Source organism: Phytophthora sojae, assembly GCF_000149755.1.
Source record: "Phytophthora sojae unplaced genomic scaffold PHYSOscaffold_2, whole genome shotgun sequence".
NCBI classification, from domain to species: Eukaryota; Oomycota; class Peronosporomycetes; order Peronosporales; family Peronosporaceae; genus Phytophthora; species Phytophthora sojae.
In genome coordinates this window covers 8,064,923-8,090,334 of record NW_009258116.1, presented here as the reverse complement: position 1 = coordinate 8,090,334, position 25,412 = coordinate 8,064,923, and the positions used below count along the sequence as shown (strand labels likewise).

Here is a 25,412-nt window from a genome sequence, read left to right as displayed (position 1 = left end):
GCTCCTCCACTACTCGGCGATGACTCGCCCTTCGTATACACGGCCACTTCTTCACTACTCTTGGCCTGACCACGGGTAAACGCACGCTACGATACTAGCAGGCGCGTCCACCGACAGTCATAATCCTACCAACAGGTTTATCCAATTGCTACGGGAACTCACCGATAGCCCGGACGTCTTCCTTGAGTGGTTGGGAGTAAAAGCTGTTCTGTTCTTGTTGCCCAAAGGACTTATCTGTTCTATCTTCTCTTTCCTATGGTTCAATACAAATATCTAGTATAAACGCGTCCGTTTTGGATCTTCCCAAGTAACCACCGACTCTTCAGAGCCTCCTCGACGCCCCAAGAGGCCTCTCGATGACTCTATTGGACGATGAAGACTTGGAGCAGTCGCTGGGGCTCGAACAGTCGTCTTAAGTGCGGATCTCGGGTCAAAGTTCGCTGTAAGTTCGGATCGTACTTGAAGTCCTGGGTCTCGAACTTGGGTGTTGACGAGTCTTCGGCACCGGTCCAGAATAGCCAATCAGCATCCGCCGAACATTGCTGAACATGTCCCGACGACTCGGGTCGCCACTGAAGCTTGGTCGTCAGCTCGATTCTCGTTTACCGCCAAATCACTACACCACAGCTGCCGCGACCACTATGTGAACCACATGATGGCGAGCGTCGTGGTGCGTTCTGCTTCTGCTTCTTTTCGCTGTTAACGACGTCTGGTGCTGTTTGCCCTGGTTGCGTGCTTGGTAGGCGTCTGCGTTGTCGTAATGTCCCGCCGGTGGCTCGCTGCTGTGGGCTTACCTGGTTCCATAACTCGGGTTCGCACCGAGCCGTCGGGACCGGGTTGGCGACCGCCGCATATTGTGTTCGACCTCGTCCGGTATAGTGCCGACATCTTGTCCGCCTTTGCCGCCGTTCGACGACCTTTGTTGGGTTGAGCAGCGGTGGCATCATCGCTTTCGTTAGACTCTGCTTCGTAGACAACGGCACGACACTCCATGACCGCCCGGCTTGATTCTGTACAACCACCGGTTCTCGGGAACCATACGATGATCAGTGTGGAGTAGCGCCCTCGCAGAGATCTCGCGAATGCGATCTCGCACAAACTCGGCGCGTCTGGATAGCGGTCGCGCCGAGCAAATTATTCCCGGTTGTTGGGGTAGCGTATCTTCGAAATACAGGCCCAAGTCCTCGCAGGCTTCGGAGTTGGGGGGGATTCTTGTGTTGACGCTTGTTCCTTGTCGTAGGGCGTCGAGCCTTGGGCGTGCGGCGTTATCGGGCCGGCGTTCCCGTCGGGCGTGCGGCGTTATCGAGTTGGCGTTTCCTGGGGCTTGTGTGGCGTTATCGGGCCTACATTGGGGGTCTTGTGCACGGCGGTTATCAGGCCAGTGCGGTCCTTTGCCTAGGCAGCGCGTTATCGGGGGCCCACCTAAACGGTATACGTTTAACGTGCCTTTGTTCCAGCACGGGTCTGTTGGGGGTGAGCACCCGAACCAGCAAACGACGGGGGGTCGCGATATCGAGGCGGCTCTACTTGCCGGCGCTTGGTGGTTCCCCTGGAACCTCGGAGAAGACGGGAGGTCTTTGTGGTTCAGAGAAATTTCGGGACTGAGTCCTTACCCTATCCTATGCCCTAGCTACTGGCTACTCCGTACTACTGCTTGCTAAGCCTATCGTTCTGTGCCTATCCCTACTTCTGTCGTGCTTGCACTGCCGTCCTTCAACCTGATTTGCGTGGCGTAATCAAGATCTTACCTCGACGCGTTTTGGTCGGCGCGTTTTGCTCGGCGCGTCTTACTCGGCGCGTCTTGCTCGGCGGGTTTTGCTCGGCGGGGATGAGGGTCGACGCGTTTTGCAGAGACGGGGCGCTGGTCGACTCGTCGGATGATTACGCGTCGAGTTGGACTCTGTCCTGTGTCTCGCGGCCCATCACCCGCGTCGACTTTCCGTCGACCTCTGCCGCGCGTCGCCCCCATCAATCGCGTCGCGTTTCATCAACTGCGTCGAGTTCATCATCCGCATCCATCAGCATTCGTCTCGGCGCCTTCTTTCACCGACGCCGACGTGCCCGCTTCCTCGCTGGGCACTACACCACATCAGCATCATGATGTGTGATGACCTGGACGAGCTTGGTGAGGCCGTAGACTGCGGTAGCATTTTGCGCACAGGCTTCAGCAAGTTCCTGCGGTCGATCCGGTCCTCAGAAAAACTTCTCAGCCACCATCTTGCCGTAGCGCGTCTGCCCCAGCGTAGATCATGCTTCAGGCGCTTCGAGTAATCGGCAGTTGTCAGCGCACTTCCGAGCTCCAAGCACACCAAGTCTTCGCCAGCACTGCCCTTGAGTTGTAGGGGCCCGTTGTAGTTTGTTCCAATCGGGATTCTCCATCCATATCATTCGCGTTCAATCTCCATGTAGCATGCAAAGCTGCAGTAGCCATTTTCGTCTGCACTCCTGGGCTGCATTGCCCCAGGCGCAGTTCACCGTGAGGTTGAGTTGTCGCGGGCTGGGGCTAGGCGTTGCGCACGACCACGACACTCTTCCAGCAAAGTCCACGTGCAGCATTGGTGCCTGTAGGCCGCAGAGGTTGGTACACAGAGACCTCGATTCCATCAGCCTCTTTGCCCCGCTCCATGTACGGCCAGATACGACTGACCCAGTCGACGCGAGATCTCGGTGTGCTGTTGGTCTGTCCGTTCTCTGGATAACCTGCACTGTTTGCACAAAACTCGCATTCACCTGTCGTCGGCAGTGGTTCCATTGTCTTGTCGGTCCGGATCGGTGGCTTCGTCTTGAGCTTGGTTTGTGACCGAGTCATCGGCGCGGCCATGGTAGGCTCAATGCTCCTTGGACTACTGCTGGGGAGATCTTGGAACCGAAAAGAATCACCGGGAAGCACGATCGGCGGCGATATCTCGCCCGGATCGGTTTCGTAGATCGTAGCTTGGAGTCGATTGAGTTCAGAGAGCTCGGCCTTCCTGTCGCCACTCAAAATCACCTTCGACGTCTGAGATTCCTATGCTTCAGACGCCAGTGAGTTCGCAGCAGCGTTGTAGTCTCGTGTCACATGGAGATACTTAGCAGACTGCATCCGTGCTGCGACCTTCTCGCTACTCCGTATCGGACTCATCAACAGGTCCGCACCGCATGAGCGAATCCCCAGTGATTCGCGGATCTTGAGCCTGAAGTCTCCAGCAATGACCAAATCCTCGGCGCCATGTTCCAATGCCGCGAGCACCCCGTTTCTCAAACCCGTGCACTCTGCGGAGTCGACCGCCGTATTGACAAGGTGAGCGTTCGCGGCAGTCACTATCTTCCACTCTGGTAGGCGCCACACGATCCATGAGCAACTGCTGTCTCCTCCGTACTCCTCAGGGTTAGCCAAAGCCGCGAAAGAGATCACGAAACCCGTATGAGTCTTCGGGAGCCGTGCGTACGAGAGGTTTGTTGCCACACGAGTCGTCGGGGAACACACAATCGGTGACCACGCGTTGCTGCTTGCTGCCCCATTCTTGCCCACATCCATTACGCTCATCACCGACATGAAGGTATGCTCCGACGCAGCGAGTGGAGCGTGCGCATCGCAACTAGGAACCAGATGAGTTGTCGGCGCTCCGTTGGTCTGGTCACAATGTGGTTTCAAATCCGCGTCACGCTCTGTCACTGCAGTCGGAAACCGAGTTATCGAGGGTTGATCAGGGTCAATGTCGGCCACTTATGGATCGGCTGGTGTGACGCGGTGTCGATCCCTATATTCGGGTGAATGCACCTGAACCTGGGAAGTCCCAATGATGTGGAGCTTGGTGATACTGGATGATTTGGAGTCTCCTATAAAAACAAGGGTAATGTCTGCGAATGGACGCAGAATCCCGGAAGATAGATCAATGTGGGCGAGTTGATCCCGTTCCATGAAGTGCAACGGAATGCGAGCGATCCTCCCCAGTATATCTAAGTACGGCGGAACTCGACTCTGGCTTACAACCTGGGAGCTGAGGCACTTCTCAGATTCCCCGTTGTTTTCCCGGAATAACGATTCCCAGACTTCGCGTTCCCAGACTTACCTCCCACAAAATTCCAAGAACGACCTCGGCTTGAGGCGTTTCGAGGCTCCAAACCCAAGAACACTTGGTTTCACTATGGCATCTTCCAAGATCCTAGGTGTACCCAACAACTCCGAGAAGGTATCCAGTTTGGCGACCCTTCAAGCCCAGACCAACACTCCGCAGAAAGATCGCAGTCTCCGAAGGGTCGCTTAGGAAAGATTTCGTCTGCATGTGACCTTTAACCAAACAGAGTTCGTTTTGCTTCGAAGGGCACAAGTGCTTCTTTCACAGCCTGGAAGGCCGTTCTCCACGACAAAATTCAAAGTACTTTAGGTAAGCGATTTACTGCTTCGGCCTGGAGGTGATCATATCTATTCCATATCTGTAGATTTGGCGGATTGCAGACCGTCTTTGTTGTATATTTGCGGTCTATTGGGCCTGTGTCGAACTGAAGAAGTTGGTGACAGGGTAGATCGTTTCCTCTCTCCGAGAGGTGGTGCGCGTCCCCAAGATTGATCAAGTGTCTTGGATTTGGACCAGTTGACTTGTATTTTGGCCTTAGCCTTGGGCCTAGAGAAAGAAGAGAGGGCAAAGAAGTATTTGTGTGATTGTATAACGTGTATAACTCTATTCGGGTTGGATTGTTCCAGCGTTAGCCCGGCGTAGCTGTCTGGTTCACGGGGTCGATACTAACCTCCTGGTGAAAAGAACCGCTACCCAAGGGATACACATCGTGCACCTGACCAACAACGTGTACTGGACAATACCCACCCTGTGCCAGCCGAGACGGATCCAAAGCTCTAGTAGCCTGAGGTCTGTCAAGGAGGGCCTACAACTGTTTTCTGGGAGAAAACACCGCATCGCCTCGTCACACTGGCGAGTCGTCGGGAGCGACTTGACTGCTTCTGCCCGGTCCCAAGGGGCCTGGTTCCGGATCATTGCCCACTGGCAAGCCATCGGAAACGTCACTCGTCGTCTCCGGATCCGCTGAGTCATCGGTGCCACCGTCACGTGGGGTCTTCGGGGCACGTACACGTAATTCCTCCTTGCCGCTGTCTTCAAATGCACCCGGGCCATAGTCGGCACGTTTGGGGCTGTTCATATCATCCGGTTCGTCCGCGAGGTTGCGCGTGACGGGAGGCGCATCGTCTTCCACCTCGCTCGCAAGACTTCGCGTCAGAGAGCGCGAGCCTCCGCTGCGCACGGCGGACATCACTGCATCTTCCGGAGTCTCGGGTGTCACCACCGCTGGCGCAGGCGCCTTCTCCTCCAGGTAGTCGTCGTATTCTTCATCCATCTCTTCATCCTTGGCGTCGGATCCAGTCATCGGCTCGTCAAGCTGACGTTGCTCTCAGCAATCGGGTCGGGCTGCGGTGTGATCAAGACCGCCGTCGAGTCGTCGCCGCGCGTTCCGCCGGACTTCATCGGAGTTGCTGGTACCGCGGATTGAGATCCTGTCGCCATCTTCATCTTCTTCTTCGTCTTCTTGGTTGTTGCTCGTAAAGTCAGTTGACCTGCTGTAACACGAGCCACAGAAGGTCACACCAATCTCGGGTCGTGGCACCAGTTGTCTTGTAGGAACACGCACTAAAATATATATTAGCACACTTTCCCCACCAACAACACCCACCAAGTCCCGATGACTCAATGGGCTTGATAGGGTTAGAACCTGAAGGCCCAGGAACTTTCCCTTGCACCGGGTTGATGTTTCCTCTGTGCACCGTGTTTCCGCTTAGTCAACTGACGGAAACCCAGCGTCACCAGCCACGAGAAAAGGCTGGCACGCTCTCACACACAATATAAACCTCGCAGGCCCTCAGGAAGGAAGGGTCCCAGCCAGTCACAGCTTGATACGAGGGTGACGGAGCTATACTCGGGCGGGAAGGATAAATGGAGTGCGCTCTCGCTCCTCCACTACTCGGCGATGACTCGCCCTTCGTATACACGGCCACTTCTTCACTACTCTTGGCCTGACCACGGGTAAACGCACGCTACGATACTAGCAGGCGCGTCCACCGACAGTCATAATCCTACCAACAGGTTTATCCAATTGCTACGGGAACTCACCGATAGCCCGGACGTCTTCCTTGAGTGGTTGGGAGTAAAAGCTGTTCTGTTCTTGTTGCCCAAAGGACTTATCTGTTCTATCTTCTCTTTCCTATGGTTCAATACAAATATCTAGTATAAACGCGTCCGTTTTGGATCTTCCCAAGTAACCACCGACTCTTCAGAGCCTCCTCGACGCCCCAAGAGGCCTCTCGATGACTCTATTGGACGATGAAGACTTGGAGCAGTCGCTGGGGCTCGAACAGTCGTCTTAAGTGCGGATCTCGGGTCAAAGTTCGCTGTAAGTTCGGATCGTACTTGAAGTCCTGGGTCTCGAACTTGGGTGTTGACGAGTCTTCGGCACCGGTCCAGAATAGCCAATCAGCATCCGCCGAACATTGCTGAACATGTCCCGACGACTCGGGTCGCCACTGAAGCTTGGTCGTCAGCTCGATTCTCGTTTACCGCCAAATCACTACACCACACCCACGTCGATCGTAATGAACCAAACTCAGCTAAAACACGATGTAATAGCCAGCATCCCGTGCAGAAGCAACGATGAAAGTTGTACTAAGTAGTAACTATGATGAAGTTGAACGTAAAACCCAGCAAAAATCGACTGGTAGGTTTTTGAGTTTAAACCAGGGAAAAATCTGATGATTAAACCCAAATTGCCAGCTCTGGTACGTGTACACTGTAGTGGATCACTGATTCAAGCCAGCTTACACCACCTCGATTAAAGTTGTCCGCGGCGGTGCAAGAAATCCGAGCGTTCTGTACACCGGAGTTAACACATTCAGTAGCCGTGCATGACACCTCACTGGTAATAGGAGCGAACGTCACGGAGGCTGGGTCAGTGCATTTGGAATCGTCGTAGATGAAGAGAGCGGAGTCTTCGGCATTGACGGAGGACGAAATCGTCGCCACAATCAACCCGGTAGTTCAACGAAGCTCGAATGCCTTCATAGTGTTCGCTTGAGTGGTCAGGTATGTCGAAGCTGGGAAATTCAAGAGTACGTCTTGTTGACCTTTGTCTGGCGATCATCCGTTGCTTTGCGGCCCACCATCTTCCGCTGTCCCTTGAAAGGATTAGGTCTGGAGTAACCAACACATCGAGGGCGTTAAGGGTTCCCATGTTCACGTATTTACATCGCTTACTGTCCGTTGAACCCCACAGGATAGCTGCGACTCGCGAGCCGAGGGCAGACTACACCATCGCATGAACCTGGCCTTGTTGCCGTTGGCCCATTTCAGTTTCACTTCATTCTGCAGTGTGCATCGCATCAGTCAGCTGCATTTACTCGATCGCGCAGCGTCCCTTAGAATGAATAAGGATCAACACCTCGTAGTTCATGTTTACTTTCGTGTTTAGTCATCCCCAAGTTGAAGTGCTTGTATGCAGGGCTTCACGTCCATGGATACTCTATGATACACGAAATACACGAGGAATTAAAGTGCTCGGAAAATCAATGTCTAGATGTCTCTCTACAATGTATGAGCAAGTATCCAAGCTAACTATCATGATTACTTTTCCTCTTGATTCACTCCGCAATATAGTGCTTTCTGACCGACGAGCTCATTTGACGTCCCCGATGTTGGCAGATTTCAAACTTCAAACAGAAGACGGTGTGTTCAACGGGCAGAATTACGCAAGAAACCACTCTCACGGAGTTTCCACTCCGCGGTTCACGTTAAGCTCTTCGGACGAAAACTCTTGAAGGAGTTTCACAAATGATATCTGAAACTCCTTGAAGTGTTATCCGTTCGAAGTGCTTAGCGTATCCCCGATAGGTTTCTCTCCGAAGAGGTGACGTCGCCTTCACGACGACCAACGAACCGTCGGAAGACAACTGCCAACGGACGATGGAGTTGTTGGGGGGAGGCCACTGCCACCAAGACTCAGTCTCGAATTTCCCAGCTACCTGTCCGACTGACTTCCCAGACCACGCAAGCAAAAATCATGAAGTCATTCGGGCGTCTTGCGAGTGGGTTCGTTTTGGCGACCGTGTTGGGCTCTGTTAGTGCCGAGGAATCCGCCTCCGTTCTCTTTGACGATTCGAAATGCACCGACCCGGCCTACTTGGTCTTCCTTACGGACAGTGACTCGGCATGTAAAAATTCGGAGTGAACTAGCTCAGGTGCTCAGGTGGGCTGTCCGGTCGGGAGTATTGCACCGCCGAGGACCGCTTCGCGTTCGCATCCTTGGTCTTTGGCACAGCTCCATGTCTGGTGGTTCAGCAATACGGCGAGGTTAGCTGCACTGGCGAATACACCTTTCAAGCCATTTCAGCGGACGGGGAGTGCCACCCTGTGGCCGACATCAGCGCCAAAGTCACCTTGAACAGCGATGGGTAGGCTGCTTTGGTGTACTACAGCGACGGTGAGTGCAATACGAGTACGAGTGAGCTCGCTCTGCCAAAGGACAAGCTTGCAGCTCATGATTGCGTCGAAAACGTCAAATACTATGCCTATGCGGCGACGACCACCAGCACCGGCACCGGGGCGTCAGCAGCGGCTCCAGTGCACCTGGCATCTACTCTTCTGGCTGCCTTCCTTGCTGTAGTGCTTCTTTGAGCTGGCCGTGGCGACGGACTGCTCGATTGGAGAACAACACAGGGTACGCACGTCATACTTTGCATTTGATCTCACCCACCGCAGTGCCCAAGGTTCTCCATTCATTAGCTCATTCGGCGACCCTCAACTCGTAGGTTAGCACTAAGGCTTTCATAATATGATATTATCATAACCACAAAATACAACTCACATTCGCCAATAACTCAATTACAAACGCTGTCAACTCCTTCGTGCTTCACTTCACTTGAGCCTCAAGTTACCGGTAAGGTGCATCAGCACATGTGAAGCGGCTGCTCGGGCGGGCTGCATCACAGGGCTAGACGTAGGGCCTATCCAGCGTAGGGCAATTGCTATGACATGGCTAGCCCTTGAAGACTCGAAGTAGTAGAAGCACGGCAAGACTAGGGGTACTGCGTCGAGAAGTCTCGAGAACTACAGACGCACCGCTGACAGTTGTTATGAGGCGCAAGTAGAAGTGGGGCCTTGTCGTGGATTTTATTGGTATCACTCATATGTTTCTAGGCCTTCATTGGTAAAGAAGAAAATGTTTTCTCTCCATGAGATCGTTCGGAGGCGATGCCTTTGCTGCTGCTATCGACACCACTGGTCCTCTCCCCAATAACCGGAGGCTGTTCTGCTGGGTCAAACAATATAGCTCTTCCAGCCGGACCCAAACTACTGTACTGCGTTGAGAGTGATCACTTCTGCGTGATAAGCAGAAGTGATCAGTTGCATCGATCGCCGATCAAGCAAGCTGACGGCAACGTGGTGAACACTATCCGCGCTGCCTTCGTGATGATGATGAAGTTCATCAGCATCTGCGACCATGTTTACGAAGTTCCGCCACGCAGTTGCAGTTGTTGTGACAGCGCTTGCAGGGACCGGCCATGATTCCGCAGACGCGCTGGAGTGTTGGTGCTCCGGTTTGAAGTCCGCGCCAAAAAATACCCGGGGCCAGCCCGGGGCAGGCAAAATTCGCAGGGGCAGCCATGGAGGCCGCGGAGACCGGTTCGGTTGGACGGCACCAGCGCTCGCGCTTTTTTCGGGGCGCAAAGTCGGCCGGAGTGACGGTCGTCGGAACGCAGATTAAAGTTTGGAGCGCGGCGAGAGATCGGCTCGGCCGGTTCGTCTGCGGCCGAGGCGCCGCGGAGCGCTGGTCTCCACCAGAGCGCGCGCGGCGGCGTCCAGTCGTGGTGCCGGATGGTTCTGCGTCTCGGAGGCGAGTCCAACACTGCGCGCCGCAGTATCTCGAGATTCCTGCGCCGACGTGCGCGTACCGGCACCGGCAGCGCCGGCCGATCGATGCGCCACCGCCCCGGCACAGAGGGGTCGGGCCTGGCGCCAGCTCAACTAGGACAGGGGGCGCGTCTTGTCCAGCTTGGCTCCGCTCCATGGCGGCGGGGCGTTCCACCGCTTCATGATACTGTGGAGCCGCCCCACACACGAGGAGCTCTCCATCCTTTTGGTTCTTGCACGCAGGATGGTAAGCGTCCTGCGCCGCCTACTTTTACGACGCGCCGCCAGTTGACTGGCGCCCACTATGCACGCAGAGTGTCCAGCGCCAACCCCCCACAAGCGAGCCGATCCACGCCGTGATCAGCCGCGACAGCGACGGTGCGCCGCTCTGACATGTTTTGCCGACTTGCCTGTTGCCGGCATTACGCCTTTTGCGCCCTAGTGCACACATCGACAACCGCACCGAAGAGAGAGAGATTGACCCATGACCGGAGTCGCCCTCCACCACAAGCGAAAGCAGCCCACCGGCGGCGACTCGGACGTCGCTGCCGCCAGCCCCGCCTCCAAGCAGCTCGAGACCGACGACCTGTACGACGTGCCCGTCGGCATCGCCACCGACCGCGGCGGCAAGCTCAACCAGGAGGTACGGGACGCCCCCCGACAAGTACAGTCATCATATCCATGTAGCTAACCCCCCCCCCCTCCTTGTTGCAGGACGCGTACTTCATCGGAGGCAAGGTCGTAGAGAGACTCACACTGAACGGCTACTCCAGCTCGGCCAGCGGCTGCTTCGGCATCTTCGACGGCCACGCCGGAGACCGCGCCTCCCGCTACTGCGCAGAGAACATTTTCCCGCGGATCCTCGAGCAGCTCGCCCAGGAGTCCACCGTCAACGACGCCATCACCAACGCCGTACGAGCCCTCGGTACGTCGTCACGCGTCCGTCACGCCACCCCGTCAAAGCAACAAGTGTCTAACCTGTTTATTGTCTCCCCTCTCTAGATGCCGACTTCTGCTCCATCGCCCGCCACGCCTCCAACTCCGCCATCGCCTCCGCCGCACGACGGAGCCACGGCCGCTCGTTCGCCACCGACGACGGCTCCACACTCCTCGTCGCCATTGTGCGCGACGGCCTGCTACACGTCGGCAATGTCGGCGACTCCCGCGCCGTGGTGGTCACCCGCAACGGAGACGCCATCGCCATGTCCTTCGACCAGAAGCCCAACCGCAAGGACGAGCGCGAGCGCCTGGAGGCCAAGGGTGCGTTCGTCACGGGCAAGCCCGACTTCATGTACAAGGTCTGGCCGCTCAAGAAGATGCTCGACGTGCCGCGCGTGAACGGCCAGCTGGCCGTGTCGCGCTCCATCGGCGACCTGTCGCTCAAGCCCTACATCTCGTGCGACCCGGAGGTGCAGACCCGCAAGATCTCCAAGAACGACCGGTTCCTCATCCTCGCGACGGACGGACTCTGGGACGTCGTCACCAACAAGGCGGCGGCGCAGCTCGCGGCCAGGTTCAAGGACCCGCAGGCGGCCGCGGACGCGCTCGTGGCGCTCGCCCTGGAGAGACGCACCACCGACAACGTCACGGTTCTAGTCGTGAAGCTGGAGGCGTACGACTTCACCACGAGCCGCACAGACGTCACCACCGACTAACAAGTCTCCTCACACACACAATAGCGGGCCATCGGAATGGCCGCTACACCCTACGCCCCTCCAGGCGCTAGCCGCAGTTATTTAGTTAGTTATGTCCTTAATGTTAATGCTAAGTTACGATGCATCCTCGAGCATCAGCATGCGTCAAAAGTGCACGTTGCAGTTCAGCAAGAAGCACCATCGAAATGTACCCATCTCAGTAGTACTGTCCGGTGATGTGGACCACACAATCGATACACGACTTCGCACACAACATTCTGTTGTATAGGTGTAGAGGTCCCGCATTTTCGCATAGAGCTCACTTCTGAGCCGAGCCGAGTGCGCGCGTAACGGAGGACGGAGGAGATGCCGGCGCTGGAGGTGTTCGGGCGCCGCAGCCGCGTGGTGGGCAGCGACGACCTGTACTGCCCCGCGCTGTTCCTGCTGCTGTACCAGCTGCCGCTGGCGCTGCTGTGCGTGCTGTACGCGAGTCTGTGGCGGCGCTGCTCGAGCACTTCGCTGGACGACAGCGGGCTGCCCTTCTGGTACATGCTGGGCGCGGCGCCGCTGCTCTTCTTCCGCGGCTGCATCTACCTCATGATCATGCACGTGTCGGCCAAGGGGACGATCGTGGACCACGAGCGCCGCGTGCTCATGCCGCGCATGCTGCAGGTGCACGCGCTCTGGTCCGTGCTGCTCTTCGCGTACGGCGTGGCGGGGCTCTGCTGCTGGTACTACCGGGACATGTGCCGCCCGGACGCGCGCTTCGTGCTGGTGAGGCGATTGAGACAAAGATATATCTATCGAATGCCTCATTTTGTGGGCTAATTGAGGTTATTATATGTTGGTGGAATGATCCAGGCCATCGGCGGGTTCTTGGTGGCCGAAGTGAGCTTCACGTTCTCGCTCGGCGTGTGCATCCTGGGCGACGTGCAGCCGGAAGACGCCATCGACCAGGAGAAGCCCCCGGTCTCAAGCAGCACGCTCGACCCCTATGGTAACGCTGTTGATTCTGAACGTCAGTCGTTGTTGGATGGTACGTTGGGGGGCCTGGGAGGGGCCTGACCCCGGCGAAGCGGAGTGCTAATTGCTGCCTTGTTATTGTTGTGTGCTGGTTGTTGCTTGCAGAAGTGGATCGGGAGGTGCCGAGCTCGGACGTGTACGTGCCGCACAGCCAGAGGTTGTGGAAGCAGCGCTGCACCCGCTGCTGCATGTGTCTGCGGTGCTTCACGTGCAACTTGTTCGGAGGAGCTGGCACGCGTCATGACAGCATGTCGGTCGTTGCCAAGGTATTCTCGAGGCTCTTCTACGGTAGTCCGGACCTCGTCATCTCGGACATCGTGGCGGGCTTCGTGCTGCTGGCAGCGGTTCAGGCTTACGAAGATCACCATGAAGTGATTGCGACCTCGCCACATCGTAAAGGATACGAAGAGGAGGAAGAAACGCTCGGGAAATTGCGTGCCAGAATTCGCGCAAGTACGAGCAAGATGAAGTTGCTGGGCGATCGCCCCGTAGCTGCTGAAGACACCGCAGTTACTGCATCTGCGAGTGCAGCGTCGCAGGTGTCGACGCTAGATGGAGACGGGTCTAACCGGTTCGTTGCGGTCGATATGCCGCCTTCGGCTGAGCCCCAAGATGAACAGCAGAGCAAGAATGAGGACGCAAAGTTCGGCAAGTCAACGAAACCCTTCTACTACCACCCGTCAGATCCACACCTCCACGACGTGGAGCTGACGAAACGACTGAAGGAGCTGGCGCACTTCTCCAAGTACGCGATCGGAATATACGGCTGGATGCTGTATGTATGGTCCCATCCCTGGACCGGAACCTTCCGACTGGCATTCTCCTGTTTGCGACGCAAGCATCGCTGGGTGCACGGCGACAACTGGTTCCACCTTGGCCAAACAGCTCTGCAGCTTGAAACCAAGATTAAGAGCGACGACATTGTGTACGCCAGCTTCCGCAATTCGGTGTACCAACCAGCTTTCGCAGTGATGCTTGACCACGAGCGCAAGGAGGTTGTCATTGCGATTCGTGGCACGCTGTCGCTTGAAGACTGCCTCACGGATGCCATCGCGTATGGCATGTCGATGGATGACGTGGCTGATCGCTGGGGATGTGATGGTGCCGGCGAGTACGCGCACCAAGGCTTCCTCACGTGCGCCGAGTCGGTGTATCTAGAGCTCAATCGCCTTGGCGTGCTAGAAATGCTGTTTGACGAAAAGTCAACGGCGACCATTGCCACCAGCGGAGTCAACGTGTGCGAACGTGGAACATACCACGACTACGATCTCGTGCTTACAGGCCACTCACTTGGAGCTGGTACTGCTGTGTTGTTGTCAGTGATGCTGCGCCCCAAGTACCCGCAGCTTCGCTGCTTCGCCTTCAGCCCTCCAGGCTGTACCATGTCTTCTGGACTTGCATCTCGTTGCGCTGCCTTCACGGATTCGGTTGTAGTGGGCGACGACATCATTGCACGGTCGTCCCTCACTTCAGCCGAGGAACTGCGCGATCACGTGCTGGATCTGATTGGGAGGAGCAAGGTCAACAAGGCTGCGATCCTGCGTCAGGTTATCGCATGGCGCACTCCAGACGAACTTTTGCACAGAAGCTGCGACGAGCACTCGGCGTTTGACGACGATGGCTACGGCGGTGAGAGAGTGCGCTCCCCGTTCATCGCGCACTTGTCCAATTACCGCACCATGCTGCAGCGTATCCAGGAGTCGGAGCCGATTCACGAGCTGACCATCCCTGGGCGCGTAGTACATCTCAAACGTGTCGTGCGCGCCAAGGGGGCAGCAGGCTGCTGGGTGTGCTGCCGACCTGGAGGTGGCGGCATCTGCTGCACTGCACGCAGCAACTACCGCTTTGCGTGGGCCGCGGAAGGTCAATTCAGCATGATCCGCATTGGGCGCACTATGCTGGATGACCACTTCCCGGACAAGGTACACTACGTACTTCAGGACTGCGTCAAGCGTATGCGCAAGAGCGAGCACAAACACGAGAGGGAGAATATTTAGCGGGCGCAGTTTGCCGAGACGAATTCCATCAGTGCTCAGCAGGGTGGACTACGTGCATGGTATACAGGATCATTCACCAATGTAGACATGCACTTTACTAAGTTTTTGAAGCTGGTAGATCACCGGGGCGTGCGGCCACAGACAACGCACTGCAGGACGTCAGCCGAATTAGTTTTCGTGCATAGACTACATGTCCACGTTGACGCTTGTGCCAATGCTTGTATGGGGGCTGGAGGTGTCGGCGCTAGAATCGATACCGGGACAGAAGAAGATGCAGAGGAAACACTCTCATCGTTGCTCGTAATGCTGCTGCTACTGCTGGAATGATGATACCCGTTCGAGTAGCTCTGTTGGTAGTCTTGATACCGGGTAGGCGTGCCAGGTTGCGCGTTCTGCTGGATTTGTGCAGACATGTCGGCTTCTGATGCAGCCGGATACAACGGCGGGTACGATACAGGTGCTGGTCGAGGCGGAAGTGCCGGTTTAGCGGTTGCAGCGCGTAATTCGTCTTCCAACACGCGAATTCTACGCAACGCGGCTGCCATAGCAACCTCGAGGTCTTCTTGGGGACCACTGGAGACTGCGTTGTCGTCGCCCGAATCATTCGATGCGTACATCGGAGGTGTTGGGTTGCCTGCCGGTGACGCAGGGAGCGGAGCTCCTCGGAAGTAGTAAGAGGTCCAAAGCGTGACTTGACGTAGCACCGCCGTGGAATCGGGCAAGAGCGCCGAAGTGCTGCTGGCACGGTAGAACGGGTTCACGAAGCGGTCTTCCTGAAGCACGTATGCGTAGAGCGACGGTGTTCGTTCACGCACACTCCAGGCGCTGCGCTCGCGTTCACAATTTCCTAGGAAAGTTCCGTATCTCCCGGAGAATACTGCGTCCGCCATCGCCTCCAGCATACGCTCATTGAACTCGAAGCAAGTGGGGAAGATGCGGATCAGCTGCCACACGCAGTCCAAGAACTGCAGGAAGATCGGAGCTTGTTGGTCGTCATCGTCCTCAGCTTTGCCTGGCGCCACGCGATCCTGGAACTTGTGGCCTGCGCGAACCCACTCCTTCTCGATAACCTCGAGGAAACCTCGGCGCGTTCGGTAGTGCGCGTCCACCAGCAACTGCGCGAGCCCACAAAGCTGAGCGGTACGATCCCAGCCGTCGCTGCAGTGCACGACAACCGTAGTGGCTTGGGCCTCGAGCGCGCGCGCAACCTGCAGAGCTCCGCTCATGACGCGACGAACGTGGGAAAGCCACTTGGTGTCTTCAACGCGAGAGCCCCACGACAGATCCATCGCCTCGGTGTTGTTCGATATCGCCATGAACCCACCAAGGCCACGCACTGCTTCAATACTCTCGCGCATTGCATGGATATTGCCGATGTTGAGGAAGGTCACCCGCGCATGCGCTAGATTCCCGCTCTCGGTGCCTCCTCCCGTGAGGTTGTTCACGCGCGCATTCAGCTCCGGGCGACAGTCAGCGATCCAGATCTTCCGTGTCGGTGCTCCGGAATACATCGACGTAGAACCTGACGAAGCACGCGCAATGTGCAGTAGATACTGCTCATCCGCAGGGTTCTGGGCGTGCAGAATGCCGCGCTTGGGCTGCGCGCATCGCCACAACGCAGCGCCATTGCGCGCGTGTACATAACTACAGATCGGCAGTCTCCCCTTCGACCGGAACGCAGCGACCGCCCCGACCTCCGAGTCGCTGGCAGCAGCGGGCACCACAAGCTGGCGCGGATACGTCGGACAAATTGCGAACGCCACATTGAGCTCCGTGACTCTGTATGCACTGTTCCCGTCTCTCAGGGCAACCCCCATCCTGGCAAAGTCCTCGTACACATCATACAGTCCATGGGCCTGCAGATCCTCCTGCGTTGGTCCAATGGACGTGAACGCGAACAAACTCAACGGCGTGTCCACGTACGCGTATCGGTTCAAGGCCGGCAGCAGCCTCGTGACGTCTCCGCCGAGCGTCCACGACCTCAAGTCCTTGAATTTAATCACGAGTCTCGTGGGCGTGAGCGCGCCGCCCCCGTTGCCGTACGAGTTCATGGATCTCGACGCTACCGTCGTGGACTGAGGATACGACAGCCTCGCTACAGCCGCGCGCGGCATGCCCCGCAGCGCCGTGTCCAGCAGTCTGTGGAAGCCTCCAGTGGCTCGGAGCGACGAGCTCTGCGGCTCGAAGCGCAGCCTGAACGTCGTGATGTGCAGCGTGCCGGGGATGTCCGGGAGGTTCAACGCTCCTGGGAACACGAAGGAGCAGGTGACGGTCGTCACGACGGACTCGCCCGGCAGCCACTGGAGCCCGCTGTCCCCCGACAGAGCCGAGTGCAGTGGGGACATGTCGAAGGACGAGGAGGACGAGGACGTCGGAGAGGGCGACGGAACGTGCGCTGGAGACGGCGGGAAGGAGCTCGAAGAGGCAGTTGATGATAACGTGGATGGCGCGGTCTTCGGGGCCTGCGACTTGGGCGCCAGCGCCATGACGCGCGCCATCCGCGCGTGGTGCGAGCACTGGCCCGACGCGTCCGTGGCCGGGGACGAGCACCGCGCGCCCGTGTGCGTGACGGCCGTGCACGTGCCGGCGGGGGAGGACATCACTCACTGCACACAGAGAGATACTTGCGGACGACCTGACGCTTTTGATTGTGGCGTAACTGACTGAGACGAAGACCGTTTTTGAACCGTACTTAGGGTGGTTCATACTTAGATTAAGTGTAGCACAGTTGAAGTGAGCAGGATGAGGATTGTTGGTGTGGGTGGTGATATGCTGGAGGTGGCGGACGTGCCTCGAGAGTCTCGTCGGTTGGGCGCCGACATGGTATTGTCGCTGGAGCTGCCGGAGCTGTTAAAGCTGGGACTGGCGGTGGTGGTGGGGACTGGGGTGTCGGCGCTGCCGTCGCACTGCTCGGTGTCGCTGCGGCCGAAGTCCTGCGTCCAGAAGTGGCGGTACAGGCCGTCGGGCGTGTACGCGTAGGCGACGCCGAGCATCGTGTAGTCGCCCAGGATGTTGTGGCGGTGGCCCTCCGAGTTCATCCACGCGTCCATGACCTCCGTCACGTCCGCTTGGCCCGCGGCCACGTTCTCGGCCACGCCGCGCCAGTCGTAGCCGGCGTCCGAGACGCGCTGCGACATCGTCGAGCCGTCCGAGCCCACGTGGTCCATGAAGTCGTTGGCGGCCTGGTCGTCCGAGTGGCGCTGGGCCGCAGCCTGCAGTTTGCTGTTCGCGCAGAGCGCCGGCAGCCCCTGCACCGCGCGCTCCAGGTTCACGCGCTCGAGCATGAGGCCGGCATAGTCGGATAGCTGCGTGTACGTCTGCAGTTGACGCGGCGTCGCGCGCAACTGTGCATTCGCCTCTAAAGACGAAGACGCTGCGAAGAGGAAAAGCACGAACGTGGAGAGGAACTTCAGAGGCATTTGTTCGTAACGAGGCGCGTTTGGAAGTGATGGTATTGAGAGTCAGGAGGGAGTTCATCTTGCAAGCGTGGCCAGAGATGGCTGCAAATACTGGATACAATCTCAGAATCCACTGACGGTGGGTGTCGGTATCTGCAGGATTGATTAACGATTAGTCTCCACGTAATCGTCCGCTCTCCATCATCAACGGCCTGCCTGCAGCGACTTTGTGTCACACGGTGTTGTATTCATGTACATGTTGAAGGGACCCATTTCAAGCACTTGCTACGCTGGTCTTCCGCTTCGTCGCCGCCTTCGGCTTGGCAGGACTTCGCTTCGCTTTGGCCTTCTTCTTCTCACCGCCGGGCAATTCGGGCTTGAAAGCTGAGAGGTCCCCAGCGAACAGCACGCTGTGCGCCCAGCCAGCTTGAGGCGCGAACCGAGTTCGGAAGAGATCCCCGACCATGCGGTACACGGTCGGCGTGATGCTCTTCCGGTCGCTGAGACTCGCGTCCAGCTCGCGGCATGCAATCTGCCACACGTGTGTGTCAACTGGGATGGCCTCGAGCTTTTCCAGGGAGAAGAGCGCCACGCAGTCGGCTACTTTCCGTCCGACGCCGGCAAACACCATGAGCTCGTCTTGATACGCGTGGTACGCCACCGCCTCTGCTTCCTTTCCCCCGTCATCTTGAGTCGACTTGAGTTTCTTCACCTTTGGCTGCATCTCCTTGCCGTCACGAATCCCGTAGAGATACGAGGCACCGCCGAGCTCCTGGAGCTGCTTGGCAGTCTTCACGATAAAGGCCGCTCGGTAGCCAAAGCCCAGAGCTCGCAATGTGGCCTCTTCACACTTGGCAGCCAGCGTGTCCACCGATGGGAACGCGTAGAAATACTGCTGCTCCTGCTTGTCTTCTCCTTCGTAGATCAAGTCGCCGTAAGCCGCCTTGAGCTTGTCCACCATCCCCTGAATTCGCGCAATATTGTTGTTCGACGAGCAGATGAAGGAGAACAGGCACTCCACCGGTTCCTGCCGCACGATCCTCAGCCCCCGCAGTCTCGTAATGATCTCCGTCATCCGGTCCGTCGGTTTGGTCCAGCGTTCGTACAAGGGGTCAGCTGGCATCTATAGTAGCAAACAACCAGACTTCTTGAGTTCGTAGAGTTCCTCTACTGTACCTATCTCTCACCCCCACTTACATCCAGTCGAAAGTAGTGCGACAGCTCCCCGACACCGTCCTCATTCGGCACTACAGATACACAGCAGCATAACCTCCTCCGTCAGCTTCACCGTATTGAGCTCCTCGAACATGGATACCGATTCATTCAACGTACAGTCCGGCGGATGGAGGCATCGGAATTGCACTGTGTTGTCACGCTCGCGTAGTGCGAACACCCGACGGTCGATGACCCCCAACCATGTTGCAGACTCCGTCGGGTGCCTCCGCCAGGCGAAAACCTGTCCGGATTCCAGCGTGAGCGCGCACGAGAGCTCCCGAGTGCTGCAGAGAGAGATCCAGCCGTTGAGGTCGAATTTCTCCGCCTTCACTTCCGCTTTCAAGGTGGAAATTGCTGCAGACGGTAGGGAGGGGATTGGAGGGGAGATGTCACGGGTGCTCACGTCCGAGATCTCGGCCTTCACGCTGCATGAGGTGGCGGCCAGCAGTCGAGCGGAGCGCCGCATGGATCGGAGACCAACGCGCAGGAATGACGGTAAAATTGGTGTGGCGTTTACGTGGTCGGGCGGTCAAACACTGTGGCATCGACGTCACTCATCTTAGATGTACACCATTTCCCAACCAAGTTAGAACTTTTACAAATTGTATTAATACCGTGTACGGCCCGCAGAATTCCGGGAGTCAAGCCGGACGATCCCCGCGCCGACGATGACTGGCGAGGAGAGCGCAATGGATAGGCCCCTGCCAGCAAGGCGTGACCAGAAAATACTCGATCACCATTATTGGCTCGAGGCACGGTGGCGCTGCAGTGAATACACATCGTGAGTGATTAACTGCTCCTTACCACCGACTTGCCCGGAGACTACAGTGGTGCACCTTTGTTTTCGGCACTGGTATAAACGTATAACCGCGGATAACAAATTCAGATTTGTGTGCTAAGAAACACTGCATCATTACATTTATACTTAGTAGGAGATTTACATGCTATGAAATTTGGTGTATTCGAGATACTTATATGGGTTCGCCCTACCGAAAACGCGGTGCACCACTGTAGTGCCACCGGATCTCCAAGCTAGCGCCCGGCTCTCCAAGCTAACGCCCGGCTCCATCCACAGCCATCCACAGTCGTTTTTGCAGCGTCCGCTGCACCCCACGCCCGAGATGGAGGCCACCGTGTTCGTCTGCCTCGTCATGGGGCTCGCCAGCGCCGCGCTCGCCCTCGACAGCGCAGGTATCGCGTCGTACAGATGTTGCAGCTCTACGTATCAACGCCAACTGCCCCAAAAGTACTGATGTAACGCTACCGCTCTCCTCAGCATGCGTCGGCGGATTCCAAGACGCGTGCGTGATGCCCGCGCCCGCCAACATGGTGACGCTCATCCTGAGCGCAGTGACGCTCGTGCCCGTGGGCGCGTGCCTGGTCACCGCGTGGCTGGACGCCCGCGACGGCGACAACGGAGAGCAGCAGCCTCTGCTGTAAGAAGAAGTCGATATACCACTTCAACCTCCAAGCAGACCTTTCGTGCTGACCACACTTCCATTCTGCGTGCACCCAATAGAAGCAGCGGCGATAACGCGGCGACTTCGACGCCAGCGCGACCGAGACGCGTGATCACGTACCTGTATGCCAGTCACCTGCTCTCCGCTTGGGTAGGAACCTGCTTTTAGTGCATTGGTTTTGTAGATAGAGGGCGTTAGATTAACGGGGTTGTTGTGCGTAGGGAGACCGCATGTGGGGCTTCGCTGTGCCCATCCTGTTCATGGACATCTTCGTGGACACTTTGCTGCCGAGTGCGGCCTTCTCGCTGGCCATGTACGTCGTGTGCATCTTCATGATCCCGACGGTGGGCCACCACCTGGACCGCTGGAGCCGCTGGACGGCCATGAAGTACGCCATCCTCCTCGAGAATCTCATGATCGTGCTCAACTCGATCATTTTGGGGCTCATTCTGCTGGTCACCAACGCTGACGGCGAGCACAAGCCCGAGTGGACGTGGCCGCTCGCTCTCATGTTCGCGGGAACGCTGGTCTGCGGTGGAGTGGGCCAAGTGCTCAACGACGCGCAGACGCTGGGTATCGAGCGTGACTGGGTCGTGGTCATTGCTGGCGTCGACAACTCGGCGGAGCTCGCGAAGCTCAACACGACCATGCGTCGTATCGACCTCAGCTGCAACATCCTCGGCCCCATGGCTTTCGGTTTTATCGTGGACTTCGCTGGCAACGACGCCACCACTCGCGCCATGGTCGGCGCTGCCGTTGTCGGGCTCTGGAATCTGATCTCCACGCCGCTCGAGTACTACATGACGCACGATATCTACCGACTTGTGCCGGCTCTGGCTGTGCGTACACCTCATGAAGACGAAACCAAGGGCGAACCTTCCTCAGCTTCCACCGCTGATCTCGGTGCCATGGCCCGCTACGCCAAGATGTGGTCCGACTACGTCAAGCATCCGGTCTTCCTCGTCAGCTTCTCGTTCTGCGCGCTGTACATGACGATTCTGAGTGGCGGAGCATTGAATACTGCCTACCTGAAGTGGCGCGGCATCTCGAACGCGCTTTTGGGTGCTAGCCGTGGCGCTGGAGCCCTGACTGGACTCGTGGGGACGCTTATCTTCCCCACTTTGAGAAGCAAAATGAAGCGCGTGGAGCGCATCGCGGTCTTGAGTGTGTGGCTCTTTTGGCTATGTCTGGCGCCAGTTCTGCTGGCCTTCCTGTTCACGGGCGAGTCCATTGTATCGGACTACGTGATGCTGACTTGCGTGGTGGTATCTCGCACTTGGCTCTGGAGCACGGATCTGGCCGAGACGCAGATCATGCAGGAGTGGATCGCCCCCAACCAGCGCGGATCCATCAACTCCATGCAGACGGCCACCTACCAGTTCTTCTACATCCTGATCCTGCTCTCGGGTGTGGTATTCCACGACCCGCACCAGTTCGAGGCCCTCGTGGTGTTCTCACTCACTGCTGTGCTCGCTTCTGCTGTGGGGTTCACGTACTGGGGAATCAAGTACGGCCGCCACCGCGAACTTTACGTGTTCACGAAGGACGTCTCGCCGACGAAGGCGTAGGTAATTGAGCTCATGGCACCAACACACATCTCGGCAGAAATTTAAAGCGAGACCTCCATTGGTGGCCTCGATAAAACAATGAAATGTTTCATCAAAACAGCGCAAGAACGTCTTGATGATAGTACGGATGCGTTCACTGAACGAAGTGCAACCACCTATATGATAGAAGGAGAGAAGTCACGAGTCATGTACCTGGCGTGGCAGTGCTCAGCATATCGTATCCTTCGATTCGATAGTCGACTTTCCTGGCAGGGGAAAATGTCTAAAGGCGCCGAGCCAAATGACAGAATCCGACTTGTGCGACAGAAGGTGTGGTGAATACTTTTGGATTGTCAAAACCCGTACTAAGTACCAACCTATGTCAAATTCTATGTTTGGCTAGAAAAGGATTCACTCGGTGTTTGGCTAGAGAAGTTTTCATAGCGCTCAATATGCAAGCCCTGTAGCTTTACACGAGCACATGTACAATTAGATTCCCTCAAGAAGGTATAAACCGATGCGGGGAATGGACCTTACGCGGGTCTTCTTGCACTGATGGAACCCCTCTCGGTTTTTAGTGGCCCATGTTCTCTTAAAGGACGCCTATTCAGCGCCGTGGGTGCTTATAGATGTTTCATGTTGCTCCCTCAAGCACAGTGTTGACAGCGAGACGCAAGCGCAACCCGAATAAGCTTCAGGAGAGGAGGTTTGTGTCTGGTCAACTACGCAAGCTACCCCAGCTGAAATACCCAAATGTGGTATTATACCCTGTAAAACCTGCCATAACCGGGGGCCCAAAAACTGACCATCATTCAGACGCTTTTTACCACGCCTTCTGCACTTAAGTTCACCTGACCACGGGTTCTGTCATTTTCCCTCCTGGCAGGCAGATGTACGCAGCTCGCCAAGCTGACGTTGTTGCATCGTGATCACCTCAGCATTCCTTTAATCAGGAATTTAGTCGCGCCTTCGACTAGAGCTAGTCGCTCGCTCGAGCAGCAAATGCGAGGTTTTTTTGGATCCAACCCGTTATTTAATCAACGTGCATTTGCTCTTCTACAGTACGTAGTGCATCTCGATCTACATTGTGAGAAGAGGACTGCGTCTCGGTCATCTACGACAGGGCAAGGCTGTAACTACTAGCGAAAGCGTTGCGAAAAGGGCCTGGAGTGTCACGACTTCAACAAGCAACAAGCCCTCCACGGCTTGAGGGCTGACAGCATTTGTGCAAGGTCATGCCAAGCCTGGATCGCTTCGGCACCAGCAGGTGAGGTCTAGCGACACTCGTTTTGCTGGTGGTAACTCGATCGCAAAGGCACCGAGCGGCAAAACTTACCAAAGGTGATGCAGGCCGCGAAGAGGAGCGCCGAGACCCGAGATCTGTCCAGCACGGGCACCAAAGACAGATTCGAGCAGAGTAATTGCTTGCCATCATTGAACCGCGCCGCACGGACAGCTGGGTATACCTATACATTGTAACCTTTGTCACAGACAACGGAGCCAACACAATTGTACCTAGATAGAGCCACGACAGTGCGGCAAATTTGGCTGCGCTTCTAAACCTTGCCTTCAGTAGTTTTGTCGACGGATCAAAGAGTCCAACAGATCGTTCTACGAACAAAACACACTCAATTTTATCATCATTTACTCGAGAAGAAAGACTCAGCGCGGATACCATTGGTACGATACCAAACAGCAGTCCTTGCAGTTGTACGCACTTCGACTCTAGTACGTAGCAATTCGGGTCAGCCAAAAGCCCAAAAGCCCAGCAGCAGCAGCAGCAGCAGCGCGCGCGCGCGACTTGTCTAGTAGAACTCGATCTTGTCCTTGTTGAAGACGCAGTTCTTGGACGGACCCTTGCTCGTGACCTTGGGCTCCTTGCCGTTCGTGGACGTGGTGGTCTGGCACACGGCGTTGACGCCCTTGCTCGTGTGCACGTGGATGTCGTTGGTGAAGGTGGCGACGTCGCCGTTGTTGGCGTTGACGGTCACGAGGCTCACCTTGGGGTTGTTGCCCCACACGTGGTTGAGCGAGACGGTGCGCTTGATGTTGCCGCAGGTGCCGCACGAGCGGTAGAGCTTGCCGAAGTTCTCGGCGTAGAAGCCGTTGATGTTGACGTGGCCGTAGCCGTTGTGCTGGATGACCTTGTCGTCGGCGTTCTTGGCGCCGCACGCCAGCACGTTGGTGACGCTGTTCTTGTTGCCGCCCTTGATGCTCAGCGCGTCCTCGCAGACGTCCTCCCACCAGACGTTCTCGACGGTGCAGTCGTTGTCGTCGCAGTGCACGCCCTCGCGCTGGTCGGGTCCGATGATGACGTTCTTGAGCTTGGCGCCGGGCTCGAGCTTGAAGACGGCGTCTCTCCAGCCGCCCTCGGACTGGTCCTTGCACTTGATGTCGGAGCGCTGGTAGGTCTTCATGCCTCCGTCGAAGGTCTCGCCCTTCTTGATGATCTTGACGCCGTTGAAGCGGACGCTCCCCTTGGAGGTGGGCCACGCGGAGGAGACGGAGGCGGTGGCGGCGAGCACAGCGCAGAGGAGCGAGACGATGCGGGTCATGGTGAGCGGTGGGGATGCAGTAGCTGGAGTTGGTTGGGCGCTTGAGGCGGAGGGAGCAAATTGCAGAATGAAGTGAGGGAGGAAGCGGCCTGTGAAGCGCGATTGTTGAAATCGTAGGAAGCGGTGAGGGGTTGAGCCGTGAAGGAGGGAGTTTGCTTGTTGGGTTGCTGTGGTGGTCGAACATGGATATGCACGAACAGCAAACGCACGTCGCGTGATGAGGCCACTCCGTTGAGGTTGTTAGCTGATTAATTTCTATGCACGATCGCAACAGTGGAGTGATACTACAGTACGCTTCTACATGTACTTGATACCAGCGGCGACAGTACGAAGCAGAGCTCTGTAGCTCTTCAGTTTCATGTGAATTCAACAGCGTGGAGCGATGGAGGTTGGCTAGTTATATGGAGCCAGCTTAGTTACATGTAACTCTTTGTTGTCGCTCCTTTCAAAGGCGATGCAAAGACAACGGAGAGTAAAAGTACAGACAACGACTTACAAAGCCGGCAGACACAAAAAGCCGGCAGACGAAGTCAAGCAAAGCTTAACATGAGCAAACCAGCCAATCAGATTCAATCAAATGACTTCATCTTTGTATACCATCTGATTTTGTGTACTTTATATGCTTTCTTGTGTACTTTATGCAACACACCGTGTGTTTTATGACAGTTTTACAGATTTGACGGGAGGGAATTT

The 25,412-nt window shown here is 56.7% G+C and overlaps 10 protein-coding genes across 10 annotated transcripts; 3 read left to right on the top strand and 7 right to left on the bottom strand.

Annotated features, from left to right (window-relative positions):
* Positions 1–3,028: 3,028 nt before the first annotated feature.
* PHYSODRAFT_403398 (hypothetical protein) lies at positions 3,029–3,343 on the bottom strand (the record flags this gene model as incomplete). The annotated part of the gene is made up of 1 exon (XM_009522301.1): positions 3,029–3,343. A coding segment is annotated over one exon (315 nt), but the record flags the coding sequence as incomplete, so codon positions are not given.
* Positions 3,344–4,902: 1,559 nt separating this feature from the next.
* Positions 4,903–5,504, bottom strand: PHYSODRAFT_326342 (hypothetical protein; the record flags this gene model as incomplete). Its single annotated transcript, XM_009522300.1, has 2 exons — positions 4,903–5,340; positions 5,379–5,504. The coding sequence occupies 2 exons, from the start codon at positions 5,502–5,504 to the stop codon at positions 4,903–4,905; spliced, it is 564 nt and encodes a 187-aa protein (XP_009520595.1).
* Positions 5,505–10,374: 4,870 nt separating this feature from the next.
* On the top strand, positions 10,375–10,892 carry PHYSODRAFT_487735 (hypothetical protein; the record flags this gene model as incomplete). Its single annotated transcript, XM_009522299.1, has 2 exons — positions 10,375–10,533; positions 10,605–10,892. 2 exons carry the CDS (start codon positions 10,375–10,377, stop codon positions 10,890–10,892), a joined length of 447 nt encoding a protein of 148 aa, XP_009520594.1.
* Positions 10,893–13,134: 2,242 nt separating this feature from the next.
* PHYSODRAFT_482170 (hypothetical protein) lies at positions 13,135–14,544 on the top strand (the record flags this gene model as incomplete). The annotated part of the gene is made up of 1 exon (XM_009522298.1): positions 13,135–14,544. One exon carries the CDS (start codon positions 13,135–13,137, stop codon positions 14,542–14,544), a length of 1,410 nt encoding a protein of 469 aa, XP_009520593.1.
* A 653-nt stretch (positions 14,545–15,197) lies between these two features.
* On the bottom strand, positions 15,198–16,595 carry PHYSODRAFT_481864 (hypothetical protein; the record flags this gene model as incomplete). The annotated part of the gene is made up of 1 exon (XM_009522297.1): positions 15,198–16,595. A coding segment is annotated over one exon (1,398 nt), but the record flags the coding sequence as incomplete, so codon positions are not given.
* An 831-nt stretch (positions 16,596–17,426) lies between these two features.
* Positions 17,427–17,924, bottom strand: PHYSODRAFT_362688 (hypothetical protein; the record flags this gene model as incomplete). Its single annotated transcript, XM_009522296.1, has 1 exon — positions 17,427–17,924. A coding segment is annotated over one exon (498 nt), but the record flags the coding sequence as incomplete, so codon positions are not given.
* Positions 17,925–18,216: 292 nt separating this feature from the next.
* PHYSODRAFT_479501 (hypothetical protein) lies at positions 18,217–18,666 on the bottom strand (the record flags this gene model as incomplete). Its single annotated transcript, XM_009522295.1, has 1 exon — positions 18,217–18,666. One exon carries the CDS (start codon positions 18,664–18,666, stop codon positions 18,217–18,219), a length of 450 nt encoding a protein of 149 aa, XP_009520590.1.
* Positions 18,667–18,717: 51 nt separating this feature from the next.
* PHYSODRAFT_479372 (hypothetical protein) lies at positions 18,718–19,065 on the bottom strand (the record flags this gene model as incomplete). The annotated part of the gene is made up of 1 exon (XM_009522294.1): positions 18,718–19,065. A coding segment is annotated over one exon (348 nt), but the record flags the coding sequence as incomplete, so codon positions are not given.
* Positions 19,066–20,278: 1,213 nt separating this feature from the next.
* On the top strand, positions 20,279–22,185 carry PHYSODRAFT_311840 (hypothetical protein; the record flags this gene model as incomplete). Its single annotated transcript, XM_009522293.1, has 4 exons — positions 20,279–20,348; positions 20,434–20,593; positions 20,677–20,767; positions 20,839–22,185. The coding sequence occupies 4 exons, from the start codon at positions 20,279–20,281 to the stop codon at positions 22,183–22,185; spliced, it is 1,668 nt and encodes a 555-aa protein (XP_009520588.1).
* A 1,784-nt stretch (positions 22,186–23,969) lies between these two features.
* Positions 23,970–24,719, bottom strand: PHYSODRAFT_250480 (pectate lyase; the record flags this gene model as incomplete). Its single annotated transcript, XM_009522292.1, has 1 exon — positions 23,970–24,719. The coding sequence occupies one exon, from the start codon at positions 24,717–24,719 to the stop codon at positions 23,970–23,972; it is 750 nt and encodes a 249-aa protein (XP_009520587.1).
* Between the last annotated feature and the right edge of the window lie 693 nt (positions 24,720–25,412).